The sequence below is a fragment of the Rhinoraja longicauda genome, chromosome 7, assembly GCF_053455715.1.
Source record: "Rhinoraja longicauda isolate Sanriku21f chromosome 7, sRhiLon1.1, whole genome shotgun sequence".
NCBI classification, from domain to species: domain Eukaryota; kingdom Metazoa; phylum Chordata; class Chondrichthyes; order Rajiformes; family Arhynchobatidae; genus Rhinoraja; species Rhinoraja longicauda.
In genome coordinates this window covers 62869766-62896824 of record NC_135959.1, presented here as the reverse complement: position 1 = coordinate 62896824, position 27059 = coordinate 62869766, and the positions used below count along the sequence as shown (strand labels likewise).

Below are 27059 nucleotides of genomic sequence, written 5' to 3'. Positions count from 1 at the left end.
AAGTGGGACTAGTGTAGCTGGGATATGTTGGCCGGTGTGGGCAAGTTGGGCCGAAGGGGCTGTTTCCACACTGTCACTATGACTGTCAACTCCACCATACATGGCTGATTTATCTCCCTCCAAACCCCATTCTCCTGCCTTCTCCCCATAACTCCTGGCACCACAGATTTAAGTTTATCTCAGTATGCTTTCTTGAAATGCAGAGATTTTGTCGTCGTCACTCCACGCCCCCCACCCCACGATTTAATTTAACATCTGTATGCTTAGTTGCCACTTTCTCCGAGCTGGAGAGAAGGATGGATGGAGCCTCTCAAGACGCCTCGGGTTGCCGAGCAGCACTGGCACTTCCAGCCGTCACTCCCCCGCACGCCAGCGCTTCCAACCATTTTAAAAAAATAAAATATGTATTTATTTTTTCCAACATACATTTTTGAATCTAGGGGATTTTTTTGCGCTTCCAACCGCCGCTCGCTCCGCGCGCGCGCCGCCGTTTCCAACCGTCACTCCCCGGCGGCGGCGGCGCGCGCGGGCGGCGACGCTCTGATTGGCTGCGGCAGCGGTTTGTGCGCCCCGGCACCTCGCCGCATGGTGCGCTCCCATTGGCCGGCGGGTCAGATCGCGTTGGCCTTCGTCCGCTTCTCATGTCGCCGCTCCGTGCGCTCTGACGCCGGGAAGTCAGACCCCTTGTGTTATTCTTCCTTTCCTTCAACGCCCCTTTCTTTTTTTTTTTTAATCCCCCCCCCCCTCCCTTTTAAAGAAGATTTTTTTTCCTATCCGCGCGACGGCCCGCAGAGTCTGCGTTTCGTTTTTTTCTCTTCCCCCCTCGCGTATGTGCGAAGAAACCGGCCAAGGTGTTGAGATTTGACGGCGGGTGTTTGCGGCTTTTGATTCGTCTTTGAAATAATGGCCGCGCTTTACGCCTGCACCAAATGCCACCAACGGTATCCGTTCGAGGACCTGTCCCAGGGCCAGCAGCTGTGTAAGGTTCGTAGCAAACTCCAGCCCCTCCTCTGCACTGTCCGTGTGATCTGGGCCGACGTTAATCGCCTCTGAAATCCGATAAAGGCCTTTGGTCTCGGAGTCGCCGACTGAATCCGTGCCGCTCCCTTGTCAGCGGCTCGCCTGCTGCGCCACTGCCGAGCACCGCTCCCCATCTGATATTCTCCTCCCCGCGGCTTACGGTTGAACTTAACACACAGCAGTTGATTTAAAAAAAATCCAATTGACGCAGGTTCGCTTGTAAACAGGTTGGGCGGGGATTCGGCCTAGTTTCTAAAGTTTTAAACATAGCTTCACTTGTTCATCCATTCTCTTAAACTCTCTCTCGCACGTACACAATCTCCTTCTCTCCAGGTGCAATTTCATCCAGACATTTATTCATGGACTAAGATTTATTCAAGCACTTCTTTGGATATTAAGGTAAAAAAGGATCTGGCAGTAAAATGGTCCCGATATACATTTCCTTACCACTAGAGGAGGCAATTTAAACTTACTGAGTTTTATGTGTCAGTTCATAGAGTAATCCCATTGTCCCACCAATTTTCTTCTGCAGCCTGTTCTTCCCACGAACGTCAACTCTGCTCAGATTCTTCCAAGGGGGCAATTTAGAGTGGCCAATTAACCTACCAACTTGCATCTTGCTGGAGTGTGACCAAAAGAGAAGTACATTGCAAATGTGGAATCTGAAATTATGTTCTCAGTCAACAATTGAAAGATTTCTTCAGTCTGGTCACCACTACTTTTAATTCATTCCAATTTAGAAAAGCATATATGTATGCTTATGTGAAAAAAGCTGGTATCCACCTCTATGAAATCAAAGTTAGCAATTATACACCAGTGCTAGACAAATTAATTAAATTAATTTAACATGTTAATCAAGTTGATCAGAGATTTAATTTAACCCAATCACTGAACAAAGGAATGAGGATTCAAAAATATACACTGAAAAAAAAGTTCAAGAGATAAGTTCAATAAATTTTGTAAAATCAGAGCTATGAATTGGTGACGTTTGCCAAGATTGTTTTTGTTTATCGATGCTAAATTGCAGAGGAATTATGGGAGGTGGGATTACAATTGGAGGAGCAGATACATTATTCATTACATTAGGTAGTAAAATAGGTGATACATTTTCTACCTGGACACATAAGTGTGTAGCAAGTGCAGAAGTTTAGTACTGAATTGAAGTGTTATAGTTCTTGTGATTGGGTCCTAAAAGTAGTCTTGTCATTTAAACATTCATTTCAGATGATTTGCATCTGGATAACTTTCAGTGGGGAAAAAATGGTTTTACACTTTAGTTCTATTGTCAGTTATTTTAAATCTCTGTGGTCACAAGTGCCTGTTTACTAGCTGGGGAAAAAAAAAATTCAAGCTCCCTCATGGTTTTGAGTTAACTATTATGTATCCTTGTAATCTTCTGATCCCTTCTTCAATTTCTGATTGATTGTAGTCTTATTGTTTCATTCCGTACATGATTACGGTGAATCTCAATAACCTCTCCAAGATCTTGATCCTCCTCCTAAAATGTGCTTGGAACCTAAGCAGTATTATAATTTATAAAAGTTCATGCGAACTTGTATTCATTGCACCTTTTGTCTAAAACTAGGTATCTCAGACACTTTCTTAATCCCTAAAATAGCACACTTAGCCGGCCATAAGGACAAGGGACCCATTTTGCAAGGGACACATTTTCCCTCACAAACAAATGTTGTATTATTTAACAATATCACTAAAAATATTAATTCTTGATCACTTGACAGCCATGCAAACATTATTTTTGCTGCTAGTCCAATGCCCTCTGATGGCAAAAGTATTCCATGATAATGTATGGTTTTCTACTGAAAGTACCAAACAATTATTTTGATTTGCTTGACTGTAATAAGTAAAAGTCTGATAATCTGCTGATTGTTCAAAAGTACCAATGGTTTGGCACCTGGCTCATTAGGTCCCAGCAGTGCTGTAAAAATAAGTCTTTAAAAAAAATGAATTCAGAAAGTGTTAAGAGTTAAATGTGAGGAAGATGCTATGAGGTTGCCAATGGAATGTTGGCCTTCATAACAAGAGGAGTTGAGTATAGGAGCAAGGAGGTCCTTCTGCAGTTGTACAGGGCCCTAGTGAGACCGCACCTGGAGTACTGTGTGCAGTTTCGGTCTCCAAATTTGAGGAAGGATATTCTTGCTATTGAGGGCGTGCAGCGTAGGTTTACTAGGTTAATTCCCGGAATGGCGGGACTGTCATAGGTTGAAAGACTGGAGCGACTAGGCTTGTATACATTGGAACTTAGAAGGATGAGAGGAGATCTTATCGTAACGTATAAGATTATTAAGGGGTTGGACACGTTAGAGGCAGGAAACATGTTCCCAATGTTGGGGGAGTCCAGAACAATGGGCCATAGTTTAAAAATAAGGGGTAGGCCATTTAGAACTGAGATGAGGAAAAACTTTTTCAGTCAGAGAGTTGTGAATCTGTGGAATTCTCTGCCTCAGAAGGCAGTGGAGGCCAATTCTCTGAATGCATTCAAGAGAGAGCTAGATAGAGCTCTTAAGGATAGCGGAGTCAGGGGATATGGGGAGAAGGCAGGAATGGGGTACTGATTGAGAATGATCAGCCATGATCACATTAAATGGCGGTGTTGGCTCGAAGGGCTGAATGGCCTCCTCCTGCACCTATTGTCTATCAGTTGGAATACCCACCAGTTGTTTAAAAAAATTCTCAGCTCAACACAGGAAAGGCCTGTTACAGATACTGGATTAATAGAGCTTTACTGTATATACTTATTGTGCATTTAAAAATTACATATGCAGTCTGCTCATAATTCAGTTAATTTAAAATTTAGTCATTCGAATATGTTTTCAATTAATTTGGTACTTGCCTTTATAATTTTTCTGCTTATTTCAAGTTACCAAATAATCTGTATTTCAGGGGAGGCACTGCTGGTAAAGATGCTGCCTCAGTGTCAGTGACCCGGGTTCAATCCTGACCCTCGGGTATTTGTGTGAAATTTGAACATTCTCCCTTGGTTTCCTCTGGGTGCTCTGGTTTCTTCCCATGTTCCAAAAGATGTGCAGGTTTGTTGGATCATTGGCCTCTGTAAGCTGCCCCCATTGTGTAGGGAGTGGAAGTGAAAGTGAGTTAACATAGAAACTAGTGTTAATGGGTGATTGATAGTCAGCATGAACTCAGTGAGCCAAAGGGGCTCCATGTTGTATCTTTCGATCAATCAAATAGTATAAAACTACCTTTGAGCTGACTGGAATAGGGTTATATATCTTGCTGTATCCTATGCTCAGAGTGATCTGATCCTTTAAACATCATGCATGACAACTTATTATAAAATGCTTCCTCCTTTTACCAGTGGGGGAAATTATACAGTTGACCAAGTTCCCATCCAACTTGAGCAGTTGCATATAATGATTTTCTTTTGACTTTGAAATTGTCGGATGCCTTTCACTCTTTAGTATCTCTAGAACAATGAATTGCTTTAGAAATAAAGTTTAAAATATGTTGGGTCATATATTAAGCCATCTTGTTTCTCTTGATAGGAGTGTCGCATAGCACATCCAGTAGTCAAGTGCACATATTGCAGAACTGAATTCCAACAAGAAAGGTACAGTGGTTACGATGAGCTTTTATTTAGTTCTGTGATCTTTTTGAAATGGTAAATATTTCTGAATTATGGTTTTTTTATTTTATGCAGCAAAACCAACACAATATGCAAGAAATGTGCACAGAATGTGAAGCAATTTGGAACAGTAAGTGGACATGTTATTAGATAATTCAGCTACTAAAATTTTGTTACTGGTATAGTTATGAATATTTTAGCAATGGTGGCAAATTTTGTTTATAAATTTATATGAATTATGCTAATTTTCAAAATCCAGTTTGATCCTGCTTCTTTTCAGTCATTCCCATTAACATGAAAAATGTATGATGATGGTAGTATAAATGTATTTTTGTGATTTTATTTATGAATGACCCAAGTACAGTCATCACTTAACTTCCAGAGTTAGCCACTACTGCATTAAATTTATTTAAAGAAAAATCATATCTTTGAATTTCCCAAGATAATAATTCTACTTTTAGATTTATGTATTTTCTTCTGTTACATTTTAAGCATTTTTGGTAGAATTATATGATTAATCATAAACTTCAATATACCGTGCAATGATCAATGTGTTAGAAGGGCTAAAAACTGACTGTCATATTTCTCTATTGATTTATATATTGCTTCTATGCTAGAAAGCAAAATTATGTCTTTATAACAGTGAAATTTAATGGTGTATCACCTTGTTTGCAACAAACAATATTATCAGGTATTTGCAAATAAAATGGCAAGACTTTGCAAAAAGTCTGAGGCTATAAATATTTGCTGATGAAACCGCAGGTTCTGGTATCCACGTTGTATAGTTAAACATACAATTTGTTGTTCAATTTTTCCTTTGTCCATAATAAGTTTTGCTGCACTGTTCTGAAATTGCCTTGAGATGATCCTGCACTATTTCAGATGACTCATGGCGAAAAAGTACCAGTCAGAAACTCAGGACAATAGCTAAGTGAAATGGATGCAGTCGCAATCGTTCCTTGCTCACCAGTAATTAGGCCAGTTTATGGTAATGTCACTCTATTAACGTGGAAACAAACAAAAATGTGCAGAGTGGATACCTGAATAATGACAAATCAATTGTTTACTTAAAAATGTAATCGTGTAGTTTAAAGGGAATACAAGACCATCTCACCCCAATGTACTCTCTGTAACATTGAGATCCTATAGAGCACTTTCAATCCAATCACCCGAAAAAAGTTGTATTGCCTTTTAGAATTCGCCAGAGCATTTTCAAGTAAGGGACTACTTGAAAAATTATCCCATTTGTATTGTAGGAAATATGGAGATACCTTGTGCATGCAAGGTCCCACTGTCAACAACTTCAAAGTCCACTTGTCCTTTGTAGAAAAGGATCGTATGTCTTTGTTTCAAATGCATAAATTAATATCCTCATCAATATTCAAAGTATAGTAGAGACAGAAGGAACTGCAGATGGTAAATTCCTAAGCAAAACACAAAATGCTGGAGTAACTCATTGGGTCAGGCAGCATCTGTGAAGGAAATGGCAGTATGAAGAAGAGTCCTGACCTAAAGCAACGCCTATCCATTCCCTGCACAAATGCTACCTGACCAGCTGAGTTACTGCAGCACTTTGTGTTATGCTCAAAGTATAATAGTTTATTCTGTACAATACATTGGAATTGAAAGTGTTAGCACTTTATTTTAAAGTTTGAATGAGCTCTTGCGTTTTTACGGATAATTTAATTTAGGTTTGATTCTGGATAAAACAAGTTTTTAACTGCTGTTTTTACCTTTCTGTGAAGTAAAGTGACCTGTCAAGTGACACCCAAAGTAACTTTGTTCTGTAGTGATTGGAATAATATATAAAATTGTCAAAACCATACAACACGATGTGGGATATGTGCCTGTGCTTGCACTTACACTGAAATTCCAGATATTTAAATTTCTTTTGATTTTTTTTGCCCTTTCATTTCCTTTCTTATATTGACTTTGTTCTGTATGCCCTTCAAGGTCAGCCTGTTGGACCATTCTTAAGACTCAGCATAAAGGGAGCAAAACCTGAAAACTGGAAGATCTCATTTTACTTGACAGTTTCCCATTTAATAAAATTGCCAATGAAAATATTATTTGCAAATCATTAATTTATGGATTATAACAATTTCCAAATATTTAAATTAATTCTGAACCTCAGTTAGACTATTCTACTTTGGGCATTATATTTTAGTGCGAACGTCCCAACTTTTCCTTCCCCTGCACCAATTCATTCTACTCATTTGCCAGGCACAATTTTCAGCAGGAAACTAGACCTTGTTTTCCACACAACTGTGATGGGGGGACCATTTATGGTCTTCCAACACCAGATAACACATGCTAAGTCTGAACTCATTCGGAGGAAGTTCTGCTGTTACTCAACAGTTGCATTCCAAAAAAAACTTGTGTTCTAGAAAATTGCATGTGTCAATGGGGAAAATGGAGATGTGGCTAGATATTTAAAACTAAGGAGCTTTTCAGTTGCCTGAAGGTTATATTCATTACTAATAGCTATAAAAAACTTAAGGTTGTATGTTATATCATTTAATACACTAATAGTATTTAATACACTAATAGTATAATAGTATAGTATCATTGCATAATTCTCAATCAAAACTATTGCTTGTCAATTTCAATAGCCACCTGTAGTGAGACTGTATTCTTAAGAAACAATTGTGTTTGACTACTGTGGAAAGGTTATATAGAAAATAATTTCCCCCAAAAATATATTTTGAACAAGATAGTTTTTTCTGCTTGCCAATTTCCAAAGTATTTTAAATAGTTCTCTTGTTGCCGATCAAAAGCGCATTATTACCAATTTGGCCTGTGCTCCCTAATTCATCAATCGTATTATTTCCAATGTTGGGTAAGGGATTCATGCCATATAGCAGAACTGCCTGTATAGCTCTAATGATGTGATGCCTTTTAGCTCAGCAGGAACTGAAATGATTTATTGTGCTATTTGAATGCCCTTTTCACCTTTTCTAAATTAGAATTTAAATGTAATTAGTGATTTCCAAAGATATTTTACCATTTTTACTTGTTTAAAAAATAATCCAACACAAGCTGTTTTTGATTTCAGTTATTTTTCAAAATAATTTATCTTTTGCTTATGCAATTTTATTATTAAAAATTCTATGATACGGAAGAAATAATCTTCATTTTCTGTGAATCTCAATAAGAACTATAGAAATATTTCGGAGATCATTGACAGATTGCTCTCTTTAACCCCTGTGATATGGCTACAAAAAAACTTTTTTTTTTTGATGGTATCTGTTACACAGTACTGAAGAAGTACAGGATTTTGTTGTATTATCAGTGTTTCTGTCTAAACTGACTTTTTTTTTATTTATGTGCCTGCAGCCGAAGCCCTGTCAATATTGTAACATTATAGCAGCCTTCATTGGCACTAAGTGTCAGCGTTGTACAAATTCAGAAAAGAAGTATGGGCCTCCACAGACTTGTGAACAGTGCAAACAGCAGTGTGCCTTTGACCGAAAAGATGAGAGTCGGCGAAAGATAACGGAAGTGAGCAAAGATTATTTTTGTACCTTTAGCTTTCAACTATCTGATTTAGAAATGTTAAGATGTTTTTAAAATTGCAAATGTGAAAATTATATTAAACTGCAGAGATTGATTTATATATTAGTTCATAGGATGTGTACATCTCTGGTAATAGCAACATTTGGGATTGGTTTGAGGCACAGTGGCTTAGCGGTAGAGTTGTTGCCTTACAGCGCCAGACACCCGGGTTCGATCCTGATTATGGGTGCTATCTGTACTGAGTTTGTACATTCTCCTTGTGACCTTTATAGCATGTGTTCCCTCTAGGTGCTCCGGTTTTCTCCCACACTTAAAGATGCTTCTGTAAAATTGTAAATTATCCCTAGTGTGTAGAATAGTGCCAGTGTATGGGGTGATTGCTATTCAGTGCGGACTCAGTGGGCCGAAGATCTTGTCTCCACGCTGCAACTCTGTCTGAAAATTGTTGAGATAAAGTGAAAATCTTTGTTTTCCCTGCTATCCTGGCAAATCATCCCATTTATGAGTAGATCAGGTAGTACAAAACAGAAAGTAAACAGAGTACAGTGCTACATCTAGAAAGAAAGTGCAGATTAAAAATATGCAAGAGCCATAATTAAGTAAATTGGAAGATCAGGAATATCCTTTGCATTTGAGAGGTCTATTCAAGAGTCTGGCGTAGGTGCCCTCATTATACAGATGTTCCAGGGATAAGTGTGGGATTAGGGAGATGGCATCCATCATGGGTCTTTTGAGGAGGTAGACAAATTGCACTGGATCAAGGCTGTCAGGGAAGTTGGAATTGATGCGCGCCATGACCAGCCTCTCGAAGCAGTTCACAATGGAAGATGTAAGAGCCGCTGAACAGTAGTCATTAAGGCATGCTACCTTGTTTGGGATGGCATTGGGATCATCATCTGCTATGGGGCCATGGCATTGGGATAATAGTGGTAGTCTTAAAATGGAGGGGAACCTGGGATTGGAATAAAACGAGGTTAAAGATATTCATAAATATTCCTGCCAGTTGGTCCACACAGGTTCTGAGTATACGTGTTTTTTGCGGGTTCACTCTGGCTGATCTAACGTCTATGATGGTGTCCAAATTACAGGTGCGCTATTACAGGTACAGGTCACCGGATGATGTAATACCACTGATCGTCTGTTCGAAATGAGCATAGAGTATGTTGAGCTCAGCAGGAAGGGATAAGTTGTTGCCAGCGATTCTGCTGAACTTTGCTTTGTGGCCCAGTATAGCATGTAAACCGTGCCACAATTGACAGGTGTTTGTGTGATTCGTCTGGGACTAGCTTGATCTGGAATTGTCTCTTCGTGTGACTGATGGCCACTGTTACTCCAGCACTTTGTGCCTATCTTTGGTATAAACCAGCATCTGCAGTTCTTTGTTTCTACCTCAGATTTAGTCTCCACTAGGGAATCCAATCTCACGGTTCATCACTTGGTTTCTGGTTGGGGAATATTCAGATAGTCTTTGTCTCGCAGTCCTCTACACGCTTAGTGATGAAGCCTATCATTTAGGTTCGCCGCTGAGTTCTTGAACATGTTGAGTCCATCGATTCAAACTAGTCTTGTAGGATCAAAGGAAAAAAGAAAAAGGTTGTAGTGTATCATATCTGGGAAGATGTTATACTGCAATAATTTATTCCAATCAGGATGAATCATAAATTTACTAAATCCTGAGATTGGATTATCTTTAGTTTCTACTTTCTAATTCTTGGCTATTTAAATGTCATATTTTTAGTTATAGTTTTATGTTCATGTTCCTTCTAATGCCATTTGCATTTGGGTGAGCCTTGAAGTTCTCTAGCTATGCCAAATAACTTTGGAGGAAAAGAATAGCCGCTATTTAAATTATTTTTAAGAAGCCGAAATATTGAATGAATATTTGAAAGTGAAAAAAAGATGTTTTTTTTGATCAGCGAGTACGCATAGAGATGTAAAATCCATAAATAACAATAAACAATTTTCTTTCAATCCTGAAGATAATATTTGTTTGAAAAAATGGCAACCTTTCCATTGGAACATAGAAAATATGTGCAGGAGCAGACCATTCGGCCCTTCGAGCCAACACCACCATTCAATATGATCATGGCTGATCATCCAAAATCAGTGCCCCGTTCCTGCTTTCTCGCCATATCCCTTGATTCCATTAGCCCCAAGAGCTATATCTAACACTCTCTTGAAAACATCCAGTGAATTGGCCACCACTGTCTTCTGTGGCAGAAAATTCCAGATTCACAACTCTGGGTGAAAAATATTTTCCTCATCTCAGTCCGAAATGGCCTACCCCTGATTCTTAACTGACCCCTGGTTCTGGACTCCCCCAACCTCGGGAACATTTTTTCTGCATCTAGCCTGTCCAATCCCTTAAGAATTTAATATGTTTCTATAAGATTCCCTCTCATCCTTCTAAATTCCTGTGAATATAAGCCCAGTCGAACCATTCTTTCATCATATGTCAGTCCCGCCATCCTGGGAATTAACCTGACGAACCTTCGCTGCACTTCCTCAATTGCAAGAAAGTCCTTCCACAAATTAGGAGACCAAAACTGTACACAATACTCCAGGCGTGGTCTCACCAGGGCCCTGTAGGATCTCCTTGCTCGTGTACTGAAATCCGCTCGCTATGAAGGCCAACATGCCATTTGCTTTCTGTGTTTTGCTTTGAGGGTAGGAAACATTGTTTTAGTGTAAGAAAAAAGTAAGTGTCTACTATTTGCACATCCATCTGAAACTATGCAAAATTTGCGATATAAAACAATAATTGTTGCAGTATATATTGTGCTAGATTAGTTTGAAGCAATGGAGAACTGCACTTCATTCAAGAAATTGCATCTTCTAAAATGACAACATGTACATCACATAAAATATTCTCTTTCCCCATTTGTTTGTTTCATAAAGGTTGATGGGAAATTGTTGTGTTGGCTCTGTACACTTTCCTACAAGCGTGTTCTGCAGAAAACAAAAGAACAGAGGAAAAACTTAGGTTCACACTCCTCGTCATCTTCAGCTTCACTGCCTGAGAAAGACCTCTTAAAACATCACCACAGTAGTAATCGTCACAAGTCAGTGCTATTCATGATTTTAAAATGATATGTATGTAACATCATAATGCTTCTGCACGTCCACATTGTAACATTATAGTCTTTTAGTTGCTCTCGAAATTCTGTTGTGTGGCATAACATTTGGTGTACATCATATAATGGATTTTTTAAAACCCTGATTATGAAATGTGATCAAGTGGTTTGAACGCTGATAATGTACTATATTTTCTGTCAGGAGTTTCCATTTCAACAGAGGTCTTTTTTGTAAGCTTCCCCGTGCATTGTCTGTTTGACAGTGTACAGTATTTGCAAACATAACATAACATAACAACAACACTTTATTGTCACTCGGCTTTTTACACCGAACGAAATTTCAGCAGTCACACAAAACACAGCAAAAAAGAAAAGAACACAGGACACCCGACCCCAACACAAACATCCATCACAGTGACTCCAAACACCCCCTCACTGTGATGGAGGCAACAAAACTTCCCCTCTCTTCCCCCCGCACCCACGGACAGGCAGCTCGACCCCTACCGAGGCAAACGACACGCACAGCCCACACAAGGCCCCGCGGCCGAGCCGCCCTGGGCACCGAAACGTCCCGCGGCCGCACCGGGCGATGTTAAGTCCAGCGGCCGAGCCGCACCGGGCACTGAAACGTCCCGCGGCCGAGCCGCACCGGGCGATGTTAAGTCCAGCAGCCGAGCCGCACCGGGCACTGAAACGTCCCGCGGCCGAGCCGCGCTGGCGATGTTAAGTCCCGCAGCCGAGCCGCACCGGCGATGTTAAGTCCCGCAGCCGAGCCGCGCTGGCGATGTTAAGTCCCGCAGCCGAGCCGCGCTGGCGATGTTAAGTCCCGCAGCCGAGCCGCGCCGGCGATGGAAGGCCCCGCGGGCGAACTGCGCCCCGGGGAAGAGACCTAATAAAAGAAAGGTTTCCCCCGCCACACCCCACACCCACAACCCACCCCCCCACTGCACATACACAGCCAAAAACAGAAACAAAAACCATCCCAACACCGACACAAACAAAGAAAAAAAGACAAACAGACTGCCAGAGAGCCGCAGCCGTTAGGCGCAGCCAACTCCTCCTCCATACTATATGCCGCATGAGTGTTTGAGGGCCCTTCCACACAACACTACTTTAACTTGTGTTTATACGTACATTTTAATTTCTAGCTCATCTCTTTCTAGACATTATTAGCATTCTGTGAAATTTTTAATCCTATCCGAGCATCTAAATTGCAGGGAAAGGTTCAAATAATTGTCTGTCTTGTGGGCAAAGACGGTCAAATTGTGCAAGAGTGATATTGACATTTTATTAGTAGTGGTAATTTATACATATTTGTTGATGTATTCAATTTAGGCAGCTGGGAGGAGGTCAAGGAAGGACATAACAAGCTGTATAACTATTAGAACATAGAAAATTACAGCACAGAATCAGGCCTTTTGGCTCCCATTATCAGTGCAAATTATAATGCTAAGATAATCATCTGCCTGCCCATGATCCATATTGTTCCATTCCCAGCAAATCGATGTGACCTTAAAAATCTCTTAAATCCCACTATCTTCTCTGCCTCCGCCATTAACCCTGGCAAGCGCGTTCCAGGCACTCACCATCCACTGGGTAAAAAAACTTGCACTGCGCATTTCCTTTAAATTTTGCTATGTCCTCCTGTCTTTGACATTTCCACCCAGGAATTTCACTGGCCACAATTTTTAGCCAGCAGGCATGTGAATTTTCCGCGGATTTCCACATTTAAAAAATCCTTTTTCCACGCTTTTTGCATGATTTCCGCATTTTTCACTTTGCCAAAATCACATTTACCAACGGAGAAATCGGATCAGGAAAAAAAGAAAAACGATGTATAGACTTGTAATGCACACTAGGGTTTCGCTAGGGGTTCCGCGAGAAATTCCCCCGTGCCCTAGAAGTCTCCCCAAAAGTATGGCACCTAGGCTGGTCAAGGCAGCCAATCTCGACCTCACCGGGACTTCCACGGCCGATCGGTGGGCTGAATTTGCAACCTGCGGCTGGGGCTCTGGAACTGCAGCCCAGCTGGAGCCAGCACATCTATCCCCATAGCCGACTTCCTTGGCCGGCTGGATAAACCAGCAAAGCTCTGGAACCAAGAGTGCCAGAAAATTAGTGATGGAACTGGAACGAGTAAATATTAAATTTAAGTGCAAGATTATATAACTAAATTAATTAAGATGGGGTTAAAACATAAAACACAACAGAAAAGCCAATTACCACCTTTTTGGGCTGATTATCAATTAATGTGCGAATTTACTTATATTATTAGTATACAGTGACATATTCACATTATTTTGAAATGTCCGTTTTTACTTTGAAATGCACTAAAAGAGGCTTGAAACAATTTTGTGTGTAAATTTTCCATTTTTTTTACCCCCGCTGTATGCCTCACGCAAGCACTCGGCTCTTTTCCCTTTTTGTTTACCTCACTCACATACCTGAGGCAGAATACTGCCCTTCCACCACAACACTGCTCTATGAGTGAATCCATATCACCGTCACTGTGAATAATCCCACCCACCCATCTTAATTATAGATCAGCCTACCACGGGACGTCATCAAATGCAGTAGTCAAATCCATGCAGTCAGCATCCACTGCCCTACCCTCATTGATCACCTTTGTCACCTCCTCAAAAACTTCCATTAAGTTCGTAAGACCTGACTTGCTATCTACAAAGAAATGCTGACTATCCCTAATTAGGACATTCCGTTCAAAATGGGAATAAATCCTATCCTGCAGAATCCTCTCCAATAGTTTCTGTAACCCACTGGCCTTATAACTCTTCTCTTGGCCTCCAGAATAGATATCCAGGTCAGAGTGAGAATAATGTGTTAATGGTATGCAAATATACCTGAATTTGGTTAATTGCTTCATTGGAATAAGCAAAAGGCTTCTTTCAAAAAGTAAAACTTCATTCTGCCATATTGAACATCTTTCAGACAATTCAGCCTGCCAATCTGAACTGAAAGATTCAAACCAAATTGTGTAAAAACTTAATAAAAGCTGAAACTCCTAGAAAGCCAATCTGTGAAGAGAGAAGCAGTTCATGCTTTAGGTGGATGAGCTTTCTTCAGATTTAGGAAAAGTTAGACATGAACCAATTTTTACGTTGCAGAGAGAAGAATGGAAGATCTGTGGTAGAATGGTGACTGGGAGACATTGAATACTATGTGATAGTGCTGATAAATGGAGGTGGTAAAGTCTCTTGTATAAGGCCAATCTGGTGAACAGGATTTCTACATATCTAAGGATTTCCTGGAAAAATTAGCAAAGTCTTGACCCTTTTTCTTTCAGAATCAGTAGCCTAAGTCCAGAGCAGCAGCGTGGAGTTTGGAAAATGAGGTAACTAGCTGCTCTATTTAAAAGCAAAATACTTTATCACAATTTAAGTTGTTTTTCATTTCTACCAATAGGAAAGTTTGAATTGCTTTGTATCATTAAGTATCAATTGCCACCGGTTGATAATAATGTAAGCAGTATAGCATATGGGTAGTATAGCACAAAGTTTTATTTCCATTTTTTAAATACTGCATTGTATGAATGCCAGATAATTGGGATGAAATTATCTTTTGTCTCTTAGCTGTAAGGATCTTGATTGAAATCACGTGAGTGCTCCACCTTTGCATGCACCTGTTAATAATTTAATTTATTTGCTAGTCCTTGGCTTGTTAAGTGGCAAAATTAAATGATGCATTCCTGTTGTAATGGATGTTGTTATAATAAATGTAATTTAAATGTATTGTTAGGCTAATGCTTCAGGAATTTGCTTTGTTCAGTTCAACTTGAGGGAATTTGCTCCTCACCATGTTCAAAGCAGCACTTAAAAACACATAATTGTATAATACCTTGAACATGGTAAACGATCATAAGCTGCTGCATTATAACATTTAACCAACAAACTTTGATCAAGCCAAACAGCACAGAAACAGGCCCTTTGGCCCACTTAGTCCACACAAGTCCCCACTTGTATTAATCCAACAATGCTGAACAGCGTAAGGAGACAAGCAAAATTTTGGTTGAAGTGTTTGTTTAAGCAGTGTCTTAAAAGATAGAGTAGAATTTTGGGGTAGTAATTCTTAGGTTGTCATCCAGGCAAACACGGGCATCGCTGCCAATGGTGGACTAACTCATGATGTAGAAGAGGACATGGAGTTGTGCAGAAAGCTCAAAGTTGTGTAACTTACAGAGCTGGAACAAGGCAGATCTAAGAGGGATTTGAAAACAAATGTCCCGGGTAAACCATTCAGTGCTAGTTAAGAAATAAGTAGTAGTTTCAGATGAGTTTGTGTATGAAGGATAGAAGTTAGAAAACAAACCAGGAAATTATTGGAATAGATGAGTGATGAAGTCAGGTGGGATTGAGATTTGCAATGTTTTGAGGTAGAAATAGATCATCTTCATGTTAGGAATGACATGGTATCCTTAGCTGAGGTTAACAAAGCAAAAATATTTCAATGAGCTACAATTTTAGTTTAGGTTAAGGATGTTAAGAATTGTTAAGTTATTAAACTTCAAATTTTGTTGAGTACTATTTTGAGCTTAGTGTTTAACAAGCCTGCATAATATTCCTACATTATACGTATGGCCTGTTTAAATATAGTTAATTACTTTAAATAACACTTGTAGGAAATGAATGTGCACATTGATCGGCACACTAAAAATGGCATCAGCAAAATTTCAACCACTTTCTGTTTGGTTGCATTTCATTTGAATGACTTTGAGTTATGCTTGAATGGAATCCCTCAGTGATTTGGATATTTTAATATATTCCTTTGGAGTCAACCAGCATTGTTTTGGGGTTGTTTGTGAGCGGGTGAATGTACTTCAGAAGAACTTTTGCTTAGTCTGAAATTAATAGAGTTAGATTTAAATTAATTTCCTTTTTATAATAGTACCCGTCTGAATAGTTGCTGTTCAGTTTTTTACTGTGAAGCTCATTTCTGATGTTCCTACCCACCGACATAGCTACTGAGTATTTGGGGCAACCTGAATATGTTTTTATCAAACAGCTACTGCTGTGAAACACTATGTTCAAAGAGTGAGTAGCAGCATTGCCTTCAGTAAATGGCACAGTGGCACCAAAGATATTTGACTTAAGACATAAACTGTGATCCATATAACTATACATCCAGAATTACTCTCTGATCTCCGCAGAAATATAAAAGAAGATATCTACATTTGTTGATATCTGAGTTGGTCCTTTCAATGTTTTATGCTTTAGAGCTGCTAGTAATAGACGGCTTGGGTGCAGGCATGACAATAAGAACAAGAAGAGTAGGTTACGGGCAGCGTTTAGTATTTTTTTTAATTTCTGGTGCAGCGGTACAGTTGCTGCCTTACAGCAAATGCAGCGACAGCGACCCGGGTTCGATCCCGACTGCGAGTTCTGTCTGTACGGAGTTTGTACGTTCTCCCCGTGACCTGCGTCGGTTTTCTCCGAGATCTTCAGTTTCCTCCCACACTCCAAAGACGTACAGGTTTGTAGATTAATTGGCTTGGTAAATGTAAAAATTGTCCCTAGTGGGTGTTAATTGTCCCTAGTGGTGTTAATGTGCGGGGATCGCTGGTCGGCGTGGGCCGAAGGGCCTATTTCCGCACTGTAAACTAAATGCTTCTGATTTTAATATACTGTACTAGCAATTTCATATTTTCTCTCATTTAAGAAGACAGATATTAAACGTGTATTGTGGAAGATTGTAAAAGATACTGAAGTAATATTTTGTTGGTAGCTTGTAATTGATCAATTGTCCAACTGATAACTGAATTGGTATATCCTGCTGATTGTTCCATGCCATTCGCAAATTTTACCTTTTAAAATGCTCGAAGACCACTTGCCTTCCAATTCAAATATTCTGTAATCACCTTCACCAATGTTGGTGCCAGAACCCTGGCACTCCATATTCCATTCTTCCCATAACAACGATGCCATTCCGCATGAACGCATCTCATCCTACTTGGGTTTTTTTCTGTTTTTCTGAAGAGTTTCGTGAGGAATAAGTGTTCTTAACTGCTTTCCGTTATTCATTAAAACCTATTTTTCCCCTTTCAGCTGTCTCACATTCGCCATTCTCAACTATAATTGGGCCCTTTTCTGCTCTTTCCTTAAGATGTTTGTATCACTAATTTTCAATATCCCCATTTATGTATTAAATAATTCACTCAATTTCTTTGGAATATCTTTTTTAATTTATAGTCTACACTAAGTTTTTTCTGACAAACATACTGTACTCAATTTGCAGATCACCACATTTTTTAACCATTAAATAAAATGATGAAAAACTGGACATACTGCAGAGCAGTAATATTCACTTCAGCATCTTCTATCCTGTTTAGTATCCTCATAGATTCTACTTATAAAATTATACAATCTGTTCAACTAATTTAACTTTTTATTTCACAGTTCCCACTTTTTATTACCACAAACTTAAAATACAAAATCCAATAAGAAATATCTATTTGATATTATCTCCTGTTTCTCCTGACCATTTGATATTATCTCCTGTTTCTTTTTAAATTCATTCTCCCATTCTCCAGTATCTTAAAATATACTGTTGATTTTGCATTATTACAGTTCCTTATCAAATGTAAGAAATATGTATAACTGTATACATGATCAAAGAATCCGATGCTGAAACCAGCACCAATACTCCGTGTTATTCAGCAATGTCAACGTGTTGCACAATTCATCTCTTGTAATATGTGCAACTTATAGTAGGTTTGCACTGTTAGGTTGAATATCTTGTGATACATCACAAGTACATTTACTAAATTATTGGTAGATGTGGACTGAAGTTTGTTCACCTGACTGCTCCCATGCCTTCTAAACATCTACTCCACCGATGAGTTACTTGGCTGGAATGTAATCTCGTTGTTACTTTTGATATGTGAAAATTATTGTTTTTCTTTCGAAAACATTAGTGTGGACACTGACAAATCATGATTTCCTGATTATGATGGGATTCAGCGACTGCTGGGAATCCTCGTCGATCTGATTATTCAATTAATATTAGTTAGCAGTGAGAAACAAACCCTAACTTTGTAAAGTGCGGAAGTAAACGCAAAAAACATTGAAATCTAAATCTGATTTGCACTTTCAAAACAAAAGTACACGGTATTCTTAGTATTGTTGATGTGATAGATTAATGTGTGGATGTTATTGAGATGGGGTATGGCTAGTGGCAATGCTGATCCTTGGGTTTCAGTAATCTCAGCCTTACAGTATCTCAGATTACCTCACCCTTATTTTTCATTTCTATGGTATCAAGGGGCGTGATGGCTATTGGTGCACAGTGTGCCTCTCAACATCCCATATCCATTAGAACACAAACATGCAGTTTGAGGTTTTATTATCTTAGAATAAAACATCTATTAGATAACAGGTGCATAAATAACTCTTTCTTCCCAGAACAGAGTGACCTAGGATTTGAATCCCTTTTTATCCCAGTTGGATTTGAATCATCTTTATTCACAGTCGGTTTTAGATGGGCATCTGATGGGCAAAGGTGAGAGTTTTATTCTGAGTTAGAATCTGAGTTGTTAACTTCATGTTCAACAACTAATGCAGATTTACAGCTGTTCTGTGAGTGGAACTATAAAATGGAATTACTGAGTCCATTTATCAATGCTGCAAGAATCCATGTTTAATATTGCCTCCTGCCACTAATTCTAATTTTCAGCAAACTTGTGATATTTAATTTATTGTAGCTCACTGAATCAATATGTCAGTTGTTCATTGGCTGCATTTTCATGTTTAAGAACAGCCGTGATTTTTATATAAAAGTTGTCAATAAATTTAATGTTTTCTATTGTTTACAGCCATAAGTCATCATCATCCAGTATTCAAAATGAAGCTCCAAAGAAGAAGCCAAAACTTGAAACAAAACCCTCGAATGGAGACAGGTAAACTATATTGCTATCGATTCAAATTAAATTTCTGTTACCTTAGTTTATTTGAGGCTATTCTTGTACATGGGAGAGCTGTTCAGAATATTGTTAGTGTGGAAAAGTCACCCCACTCCCTCTCGTCCTCACATCTCCACCTACCTCTGCCTCCTTCTCGTGCCCCACACCACCCTCCTCCTCCTGCGCGCATCTTCCACTTCCTCACATATTCCTTCTCTTCGCGTCCCCCTCCTCCTCTTCGCGTCCCTCCTCCTCCTCCTCTTCGCGTCCCCCCTCCTCCTCCTCGCGTCCCCCCTCCTCCTCCTCGCATTCCTCCTCCTCTTCCTTGCGTTCCGTCTCTGCCTCCTCTGCCTCGTGTTGTGTCTCCGCCTCCTCCTCTTCGCGCCTCCTCCCCCTCCTCCTCCTCGCGATCCCCCCTCCTCCTCCTCGCGTTCCTCCTCCTCCTCGCGTTCTCACTCCTCCTCGCGTTCTCCCTCCTCCTCGCGTTCCTCCTCCTTCTCCTCGCGTTCCTCCTCCTCCTCGTGTTTTCCCTCCTCATCCTCCTTGCGTTCCGTCTCCGCCTCCTCCTCCTCGCATCTCCGCCTCCTCCTCCCCCTCGCGTTCCCCCTCCTCCCCCTTGCATTCCCCCTCCTCTTCCTCCCCCTCGCGTTCCCTCCCCTCCTCCCCTCGCGTTCTCCCCCTCCTCCTCCTCCCCCTCGCGTTCCCCCTCCTCCTCCCCCTCGCGTTCCCCCTCCTCCTCCCCCTCGCGTTCCCCCTCCTCCTCCCCGTCGCGTTCCCCCTACTCCTCCCCCTCGCGTTCCCCCTACTCCTCCCCCTCGTGTTACCCCTCCTCCTCCTCCCCCTCGCGTCCCCCTCCTCCTCCTCCCCCTCGCGTTCACCCTCCTCCCTCGTTCCCCCTCCTCCCCCTCGCGTTCCCCCGCCTCCTCCTTCCCCTCGCGTCTCCCCCTCGCGTCCCCCCTCCTCCTCCCCCTCGCGTCCCCCCTCCTCCTCCCCCTCGCGTCCCCCCTCCTCCTCCCCCTCGCGTCCCCCCTCCTCCTCCCCCTCGCGTCCCCCCTCCTCCTCCCCCTCGCGTTCCCCCTCCTCCTCCCCCTCGCGTTCCCCCTCCTCCTCCCCCTCGAGTTCCCCCTCCTCCTCCCCCTCGCGTTCCCCCGCCTCCTCCTCCCCCTCACGTCCCCCTCCTCCTCCCCCTCGCGTTCACCCTCCTCCTCCCCCTCGCGTTCCCCCGCCTCCTCCCCCCCTCGCGTCTTCCCCTCCTCCTCCCCTCGCGTCCCCCTCGCGTCCCCCTCCTCCCCCTCGCATTCCCCCTCCTCCTCCCCCTCGCGTTCCCCCTGCTCGTTCTCCCCCTCCTCCTCCCCCTCGCGTTCCCCCGCCTCCTCCTCCCCCTCACGTCCCCCTCCTCCTCCCCCTCGCGTTCACCCTCCTCCTCCCCCTCGCGTTCCCCCGCCTCCTCCCCCCCTCGCGTCTTCCCCTCCTCCTCCCCTCGCGTCCCCCTCGCGTCCCCCTCCTCCCCCTCGCATTCCCCCTCCTCCTCCCCCTCGCGTTCCCCCTGCTCGTTCTCCCTCCTCGTCCTCCCCCTCGCGTTCCTCCTCCTCCTCGCATTCCTCCTCCCCCTCCTCCTCGCGTTCCCCCTCCTCGCGTTCCCCCTCCTCCTCCCGTTCCCCCTCCTCCAGCGCAACTGATAACTTCAGCCATAAAGTGAGGAAATTATGTTTGCAAATTATTGGTTTTATGTTAAATTATATCTTGGTTTGCTAGCAGCTCATTGACCCAGTCAATGGACTCTGTTGGGACAGACAACTTTGTTATAATCAACCAATTAAAAGAAGAAGTGATGTCTCTGAAAAGGCTTCTGCAGCAAAAAGAACAGACTATCTTGGAAAGAGATAAAAAGGTAAATAAAACAGGACCTTGCATTCTAGCTGCAAGAAATGTACTCTGGTTTAGAAGGTTCACACTTCAATTCCAGCCGGTGCTGTTAATTACTGATTCTGGAACAGATGTGGGATGTTGCATTTACCCCTGACACTCCTAGCTAAAAGAACAGAAAATAAGCAGCATATCATGTACTGATGTGCTTACTGCCTCTTAACAGAAGGTTTTTTTAATGCATGATTAGCAGATTCATGATTGTAGCAAGATTGTGTTTATTATAAAATGAGATAGAATTAAATTATTATGCTCACTAGTGTGATGAATGTGTATATGTACCAGTTGGTTCTTGAGAGAAGGAAACTGGGAAACCAAATTAAAAAAACGATAACTTTTTGAAGGACACATTAGGATTCTCTGCTTAATATTTTTTATTCTTTAAAGCTGACTGAGTTGAAGGCAGATTTTCAATACCAGGAATCTAATCTGAGAACAAAAATGAACAACATGGAAAAAGCTCATAAAGAAGCGGTGGAACAGCTACAGGTATTAACCAGCGTTTAAAAAAAATATTTGGGGTATTTTGTCTGCACCTATCTGACTACAGTTATATAATTTAACAACGTCCAGGCAATAGTGGAGTATATACCGACATGACTTTGACTCAATGTGTTGCCATTGTTAAACTGATGCTTGGTGTAAAACACCAAAAACTACTCCGTGTCCTCCTCAGCCATGTGTTGTTGTTCAAAATATGACTATAATGATGTGCATGCAATAAGCTTCTTTAAATTAGAAACTATCATACTAAAAGTATATCAATAAAATTTGCACAGACAAAATACTACTGAACACTTTCTTGTTAAATAATATTTCTTGTTAAAAGGTCTTAATAATATAAATAATGGTGATGGGGAGCAATCCACAATAACCAGTTAAGGAAGGATGCCCAAAGAGAGGGAGAGAGACCCAAACCACTGGCCTATCCATCAGCTTCTTCCATCAACAGATTTAAAAGCCGCTTCTGTGTCCTCGATAAATTTCCTTTGTCTTTCCACTGCCACCCATGTTCCCTTAATTAATTGAATCCAGCTTTTATGGCCTCGCCTCTGAAGTGGAATTGTTAATAACTACTTCCAACTGATATGCAATTGTCAGATGATATGCATTCTGAGAACAGACCACGTCTGGGTTACTTTCCACATTGTTAAGTACATATGGGGTTTAGTAACCCTATTGGTACAGTTTGGCTCAGTGTGACTAGTTCATAGAATCATATAGCATTGAATAGAATCATTGCCCAATAGTTCCATGTCAATCATTGAGTACCTCACTTTATTACCTCTACAGCCCCACCAGCTGCACCAGTATGCTGCCCCCTCACCTTCCCACAATCATCATATTTTCAGACAGTTTAGATGTCATATAAGTGAAATGAATGTACTGAAAAGCAATATCTTGGTGAAGATTTTGGGAAGAGACAGAAGAATTGACTCTGACATTATTTCAATCGCCTGCCATTTAGTTTTTAATTAACATTGTTATATGTGATTGCTAATGAAATAAAAAGAGAAAATGCTGGAAAAAAAACATAACAGCCCGGGAACATCCATGAGAAAGTGAAACGGTTAATATTTCAATTCACACAGCCTTTTGTCTTTTTTTGTAAACTGGCATCTACAGTTCCTTGTTTCCCTATTATTTCACTTTGATGGCCTCTAATCAGAAATGTTCTAACATGATGATTTTGTCATTTTGTTTTATTTTTAGTTGATTGAGCTCAGTTGGTCCTGGCTGTAAGGTTCAGGTGCTGCTGCATAAGATGTCATCCACTGTAACCTCATCTGATTTTGTTTATTTTTCAGATAAAAACTAGACATGGAATGCCTATAAACAGTTTGGGATCCTCCTTTTTGATAAATGCTTTCAATAATTTAATGTTGGAGTGTTTTTAAACTTATTCTGTTATCCCAATATTTTCAATAGGCCAAAAATCGAGAATTGTTGAAACAAGTTGCAGCATTGTCCAAGGGTAAAAAGATGGAGAAGACTGGAAACATCCTGCTGTCTCCTTGAGGAGTTCCTTGGTCGGTCCATCATGCAAGTGAGAGTAACAGCTGCCATGTTGAAATTTACTGTGAAGTCTTTAAATATTTTTGCACCCTGATTGTTTTCAAAGTACTTGGATATGGTCTTTTAAAAATATTTTTAACCAGCAATAAGAACCAGGTTTGTCCTATTTAAACATGTGATAGGCCTGGCATTGAATCCATTTTATAAGCTTGAAATTGACCATTTTAAAAAGGACGTGGAATGAAAAGTAATAGAAATGCTTCAGCATATTATTACTTCCTGCTGAAAAATTCTCTTTTTAATGCAATAAATAACTAATATGAGTCACATTTAGCAATGCCCATTGCTACGATTTTATAGGAAGACTTATTTTACAGAGGTTTGACAAAGTATTACTGCCATCAAAATTGCTCAAATCCTGAATATAAGTAATTTAATAGAAATCGGGGGGACATTATTAATTGGCAGTGCAAATTTGATTTCTTTGGGGAGCATTGGGAATAACTTCAACCTGCTAAGTTGTAGAAGGATAAAATTTATGTAGATATGAACAAATATGTAAAATTGTATGTTGGAAATGATGATCTGCCTGGAGCTGCTTTTCATTTGGAAAATATTGTTCTCAAATGACGGAATATTGAGCACTGGATTTTTCTGATAACCTATCTCAAAATTAGATATTTGTATGAGTAGGCACTTCTTTGCAGCAGTTTTTTTGTTTTTCACCATAAATAGCAAATGTATTTGTAGAGATATCAATAAAAGTTATTAATTTTATTGAGGGGTATTGCAAAATTACAAACTAATGTTGGGTTTGAAAAATCTAGGAACTTAGATGGCACAAGCAGCTTGTTTGGTTTTTCCAAACTTTAATTTGGAAGAGCATCTCCTGGATAACACGCACGTTATTTCAGTCCATCAGAGATGCATTTGTATCATTTACAAAACCTTTTTCTTATTACATATCTTTTTCTTATTAATTTCCATGGTAGTCAATTTATGGTAAATGAACAAAGAATAATTTTCTTTTTAAACATCAACTTAACATAATTGGTGTGTAATACAAGTTTTTTGTTTTTGAATGAAGCTTATAGAATGAACAAAACTCCTAATTGTTTTGTGGTGGAACTGCAGTGCCTTAGGGAAATTAGCTATAAGCTGTACATCTTATTAAAGGGGAAATAGTTAAACATTTTTGGAATAGATGTTTTTAAAAATTGCTTTCAATGATCTGTGATTCAAATTATACAATTAAATGTCCCATTAAAATATTAGAATAATCTAATGGTAAGTAAGGCATTAACATACAATAACCAATAGTTCTCAAATCTCTTTCATAACACAGTTAAGTGGTGAACTATCACTTTTAAACAATTATTTTGCTATTCTGTATATAGCAAACCATAAATTGTGTATACAAATAAGTTTGTACAATTTTTTAAAATTCAGCTTTTTAATAAATAGGTTTTTATGTAAAGGTGCTTTTAAATAACAGAATCAACGTCATTATTAAACATAGCCTGTTTTATTGTATTTATTTGAAAACAATTCAAATTTTTTAAATTAAAGATTTTTAAAAACATTTTGTACCATACATTTTTAAATTGCCCAAATATAAAAACGAAATAAGGTAGTGATGTAAGAAGCAAAAAAAGATCTACAGCATTCATTTGTACTTTTGATTCTTGATAATCAACAAAATGCTGTTAAGATTTTTTACGTACAAAGCTAAACTTACTGTTTATGCTCAGTAATTCTCTACATTTTGATTTCATTCAGATTTTGTTTTTGTAATATTAATAAAACTCTACCTGTGTCTCGTATTCTGGCAACACATGAGCAGGTCTTGTTTTTTTGACAAGACATAAGATGCTGGAAACTTGAGCAAAAAACAAACTGCTGGAACAACTTGGTGAGCCAGACAGCATGGGTGAAGGGAAATGGATAGACAACGTTTCAGGTTGGGATGCTTCTTGAAGGATTTCGACCTGAAACGTTGAGTATTAATTTCCCTCCTTATTTTCTTGAGTAGTATTCTCCACCAGCAAAACGTTGAGCTCTGGCCCATAACAACCTATGCATCTAAAACATAGAAAATGTCCATTATATCATCTTTGCTAAATGCACAAAATAGTAGTTAAAACTTACACTGTCTCAGGCTGATGCTGTTCAAAAACAGGCTTTAAAGCATCCAGCATAACTTCCATAAGAGGGCATTATAAAATTATGAGTATCATATAACGAGTAAAATTTTGTTTGAATGCTCCTGGTTTCATAACGATATGGAAATATTTGCTAGCATGTTTTACCATTAGCCCTAGACTTATGAATTATCTTTGGTAGAGGTGTTTCAGTATTTGATAAAAATAATTTTTAAGCATGTTTGGTAAGGTAGATCGATTCGTTTTTTTCTGAAAACAGGAGCATTTTACAAAAGCTGGTAGAACAGAATTAGAACGTGATTAAACTCCACATGTTAATTGTCATTGACCTCCACCAGTAACAGTGCCTTGTCATTCTGCGGTTATTAAATGTGGCATTTATTTTAGGGCTGTAAAATAAATTTGTTAAGAAATTCTGCCGAAACATCAGTTTGTAAAATTTCAAAAAAAGATATTTTCTTTGTGGTCGGTGCTTCCATGTTATAAAACATTGTTTAATCATGTGAATCTGCATTTTCACTGAGACTAATTTCAGTTCTGTTAAATGTATGACAGATTATCTTTCATATTTGAGCTACAAAGCTTGAACAGATGTGTACAGTGTCAATGTGAAATGGGTGCTTAGAATTCAAAGGCTTCACAGTATTTAATTCAAAACGATCAATTGTAATCATGTGCTGAATTTTAATACAGTTTTTATTTGTTTTTACCTCCATTTATTACTTGAAAAGTTTAAGTTGTAAAATAGTCTGGGATGTTTTCTTGCAACAATAGACATAGACATGCTTATTTTTATTTTATTTGGAAATAAATCTTCTGTATAAGTGGTGAAACTGCAAGGTAAAATTGTACTGTACTTCATGTGTATGTAACCATAAAAACAAGTGTTTTTTTAAATGGTATAGGATTTAAGTCTAAGCTGCCAGTTGTATATTTCAAAATCTCACAACTCACCTTGTTATTTCCTGTGTGTCCTCGTTCAGGAACTAAATGCATTGAAATGCTTGGAATGTGTTCCTCCGAATTTGTAACTGTACACAGGAATAGATTGAAATCTGTAATCATAAGTTGGTCAACAACTGAATTTTTATACTTGTTCTTTTTAAAATCTTGACAATTTGAAATAAATCTTCTTAAATATTCTGCTTTACTATTGCATTGAATCGTAGTCACACCTGACAATTCACCTAAATTTCTCTGATGACATCATTGAGAAGCTGAGTCATGAGCATTAAAAATGACCCTAAACCATATTAAGCACCATTTTTTTGCACATCCATTTGCTATCAGGGTTGCAGTAACTTGATTTAGGGAGTGGAAATTACATCAACAGTGTTGATTGTTATTTTGGTGGCCATCTTTTGCTAGAAGCATGGATTTATTTGTGGTAATAATGAGGATGGATATTTGGGCTCAGTATGATGACCTCAATAGAAACATAGCTGTTCAACTACTGCACATCTCAAAGTTATGTTACTAGAGGATAATATTCTATAGAAGTATGTATCAGAAATTAATTATCTTTGCGGGGACAAGATTATTTGATGAAAGGTAAAATAATTGAGTGATTTTCATTGAGTAAATTATTTCATTTATTTATCAATTTTATCAAAACAATCCTTGAGCTTATTAGCATGTTACTCCACTAAGATATATGGACCAAGCCAATATTGAATATGTGGCATGTGCTGGGAGAGATAATTGTTGGTCAATCACTATTTGGGATGTTTATAATATCTCAGCAAAGAGACAATGGAAGTGTTCTTCATGAGGTTTGTGGAGTTTGTATGAAGAGTATTATTCGCCTTTGATTTCATTATGTTGGAGAATATTGC

The 27059-nt window shown here is 39.6% G+C and overlaps 2 protein-coding genes across 4 annotated transcripts in view; one reads left to right on the top strand and one right to left on the bottom strand.

Moving 5' to 3' along the window:
* LOC144595340 (centrosomal protein of 57 kDa-like) overlaps positions 1 to 656 on the bottom strand; it is a 32804-nt gene extending 32148 nt beyond the window's left edge. The window contains exon 1 of one of the 2 annotated variants that reach the window (XM_078402732.1): positions 427 to 656. In XM_078402732.1, the coding sequence (XP_078258858.1) occupies positions 427 to 600 (174 nt within the window). In that variant the 5' untranslated portion in view covers positions 601 to 656. The remainder of the gene's footprint in view (positions 1 to 426) is intronic. The other variant, XM_078402731.1, reaches the window with a different exon arrangement.
* On the top strand, positions 632 to 26335 carry fam76b (family with sequence similarity 76 member B). 2 transcript variants are annotated; one of them, XM_078402736.1, is made up of 10 exons: positions 632 to 984; positions 4542 to 4606; positions 4697 to 4751; positions 7958 to 8122; positions 11036 to 11199; positions 14513 to 14560; positions 19034 to 19117; positions 20879 to 21011; positions 21434 to 21535; positions 22976 to 26335. In XM_078402736.1, the coding sequence occupies exons 1-10, from the start codon at positions 904 to 906 to the stop codon at positions 23063 to 23065; spliced, it is 987 nt and encodes a 328-aa protein (XP_078258862.1). In that variant the 5' UTR covers positions 632 to 903; the 3' UTR covers positions 23066 to 26335. The 2 variants fall into 2 exon arrangements, with proteins under 2 accessions (XP_078258862.1, XP_078258861.1); XM_078402735.1 differs by having other exon boundaries at positions 20876 to 21011.
* The last annotated feature ends 724 nt before the right edge of the window (positions 26336 to 27059 follow it).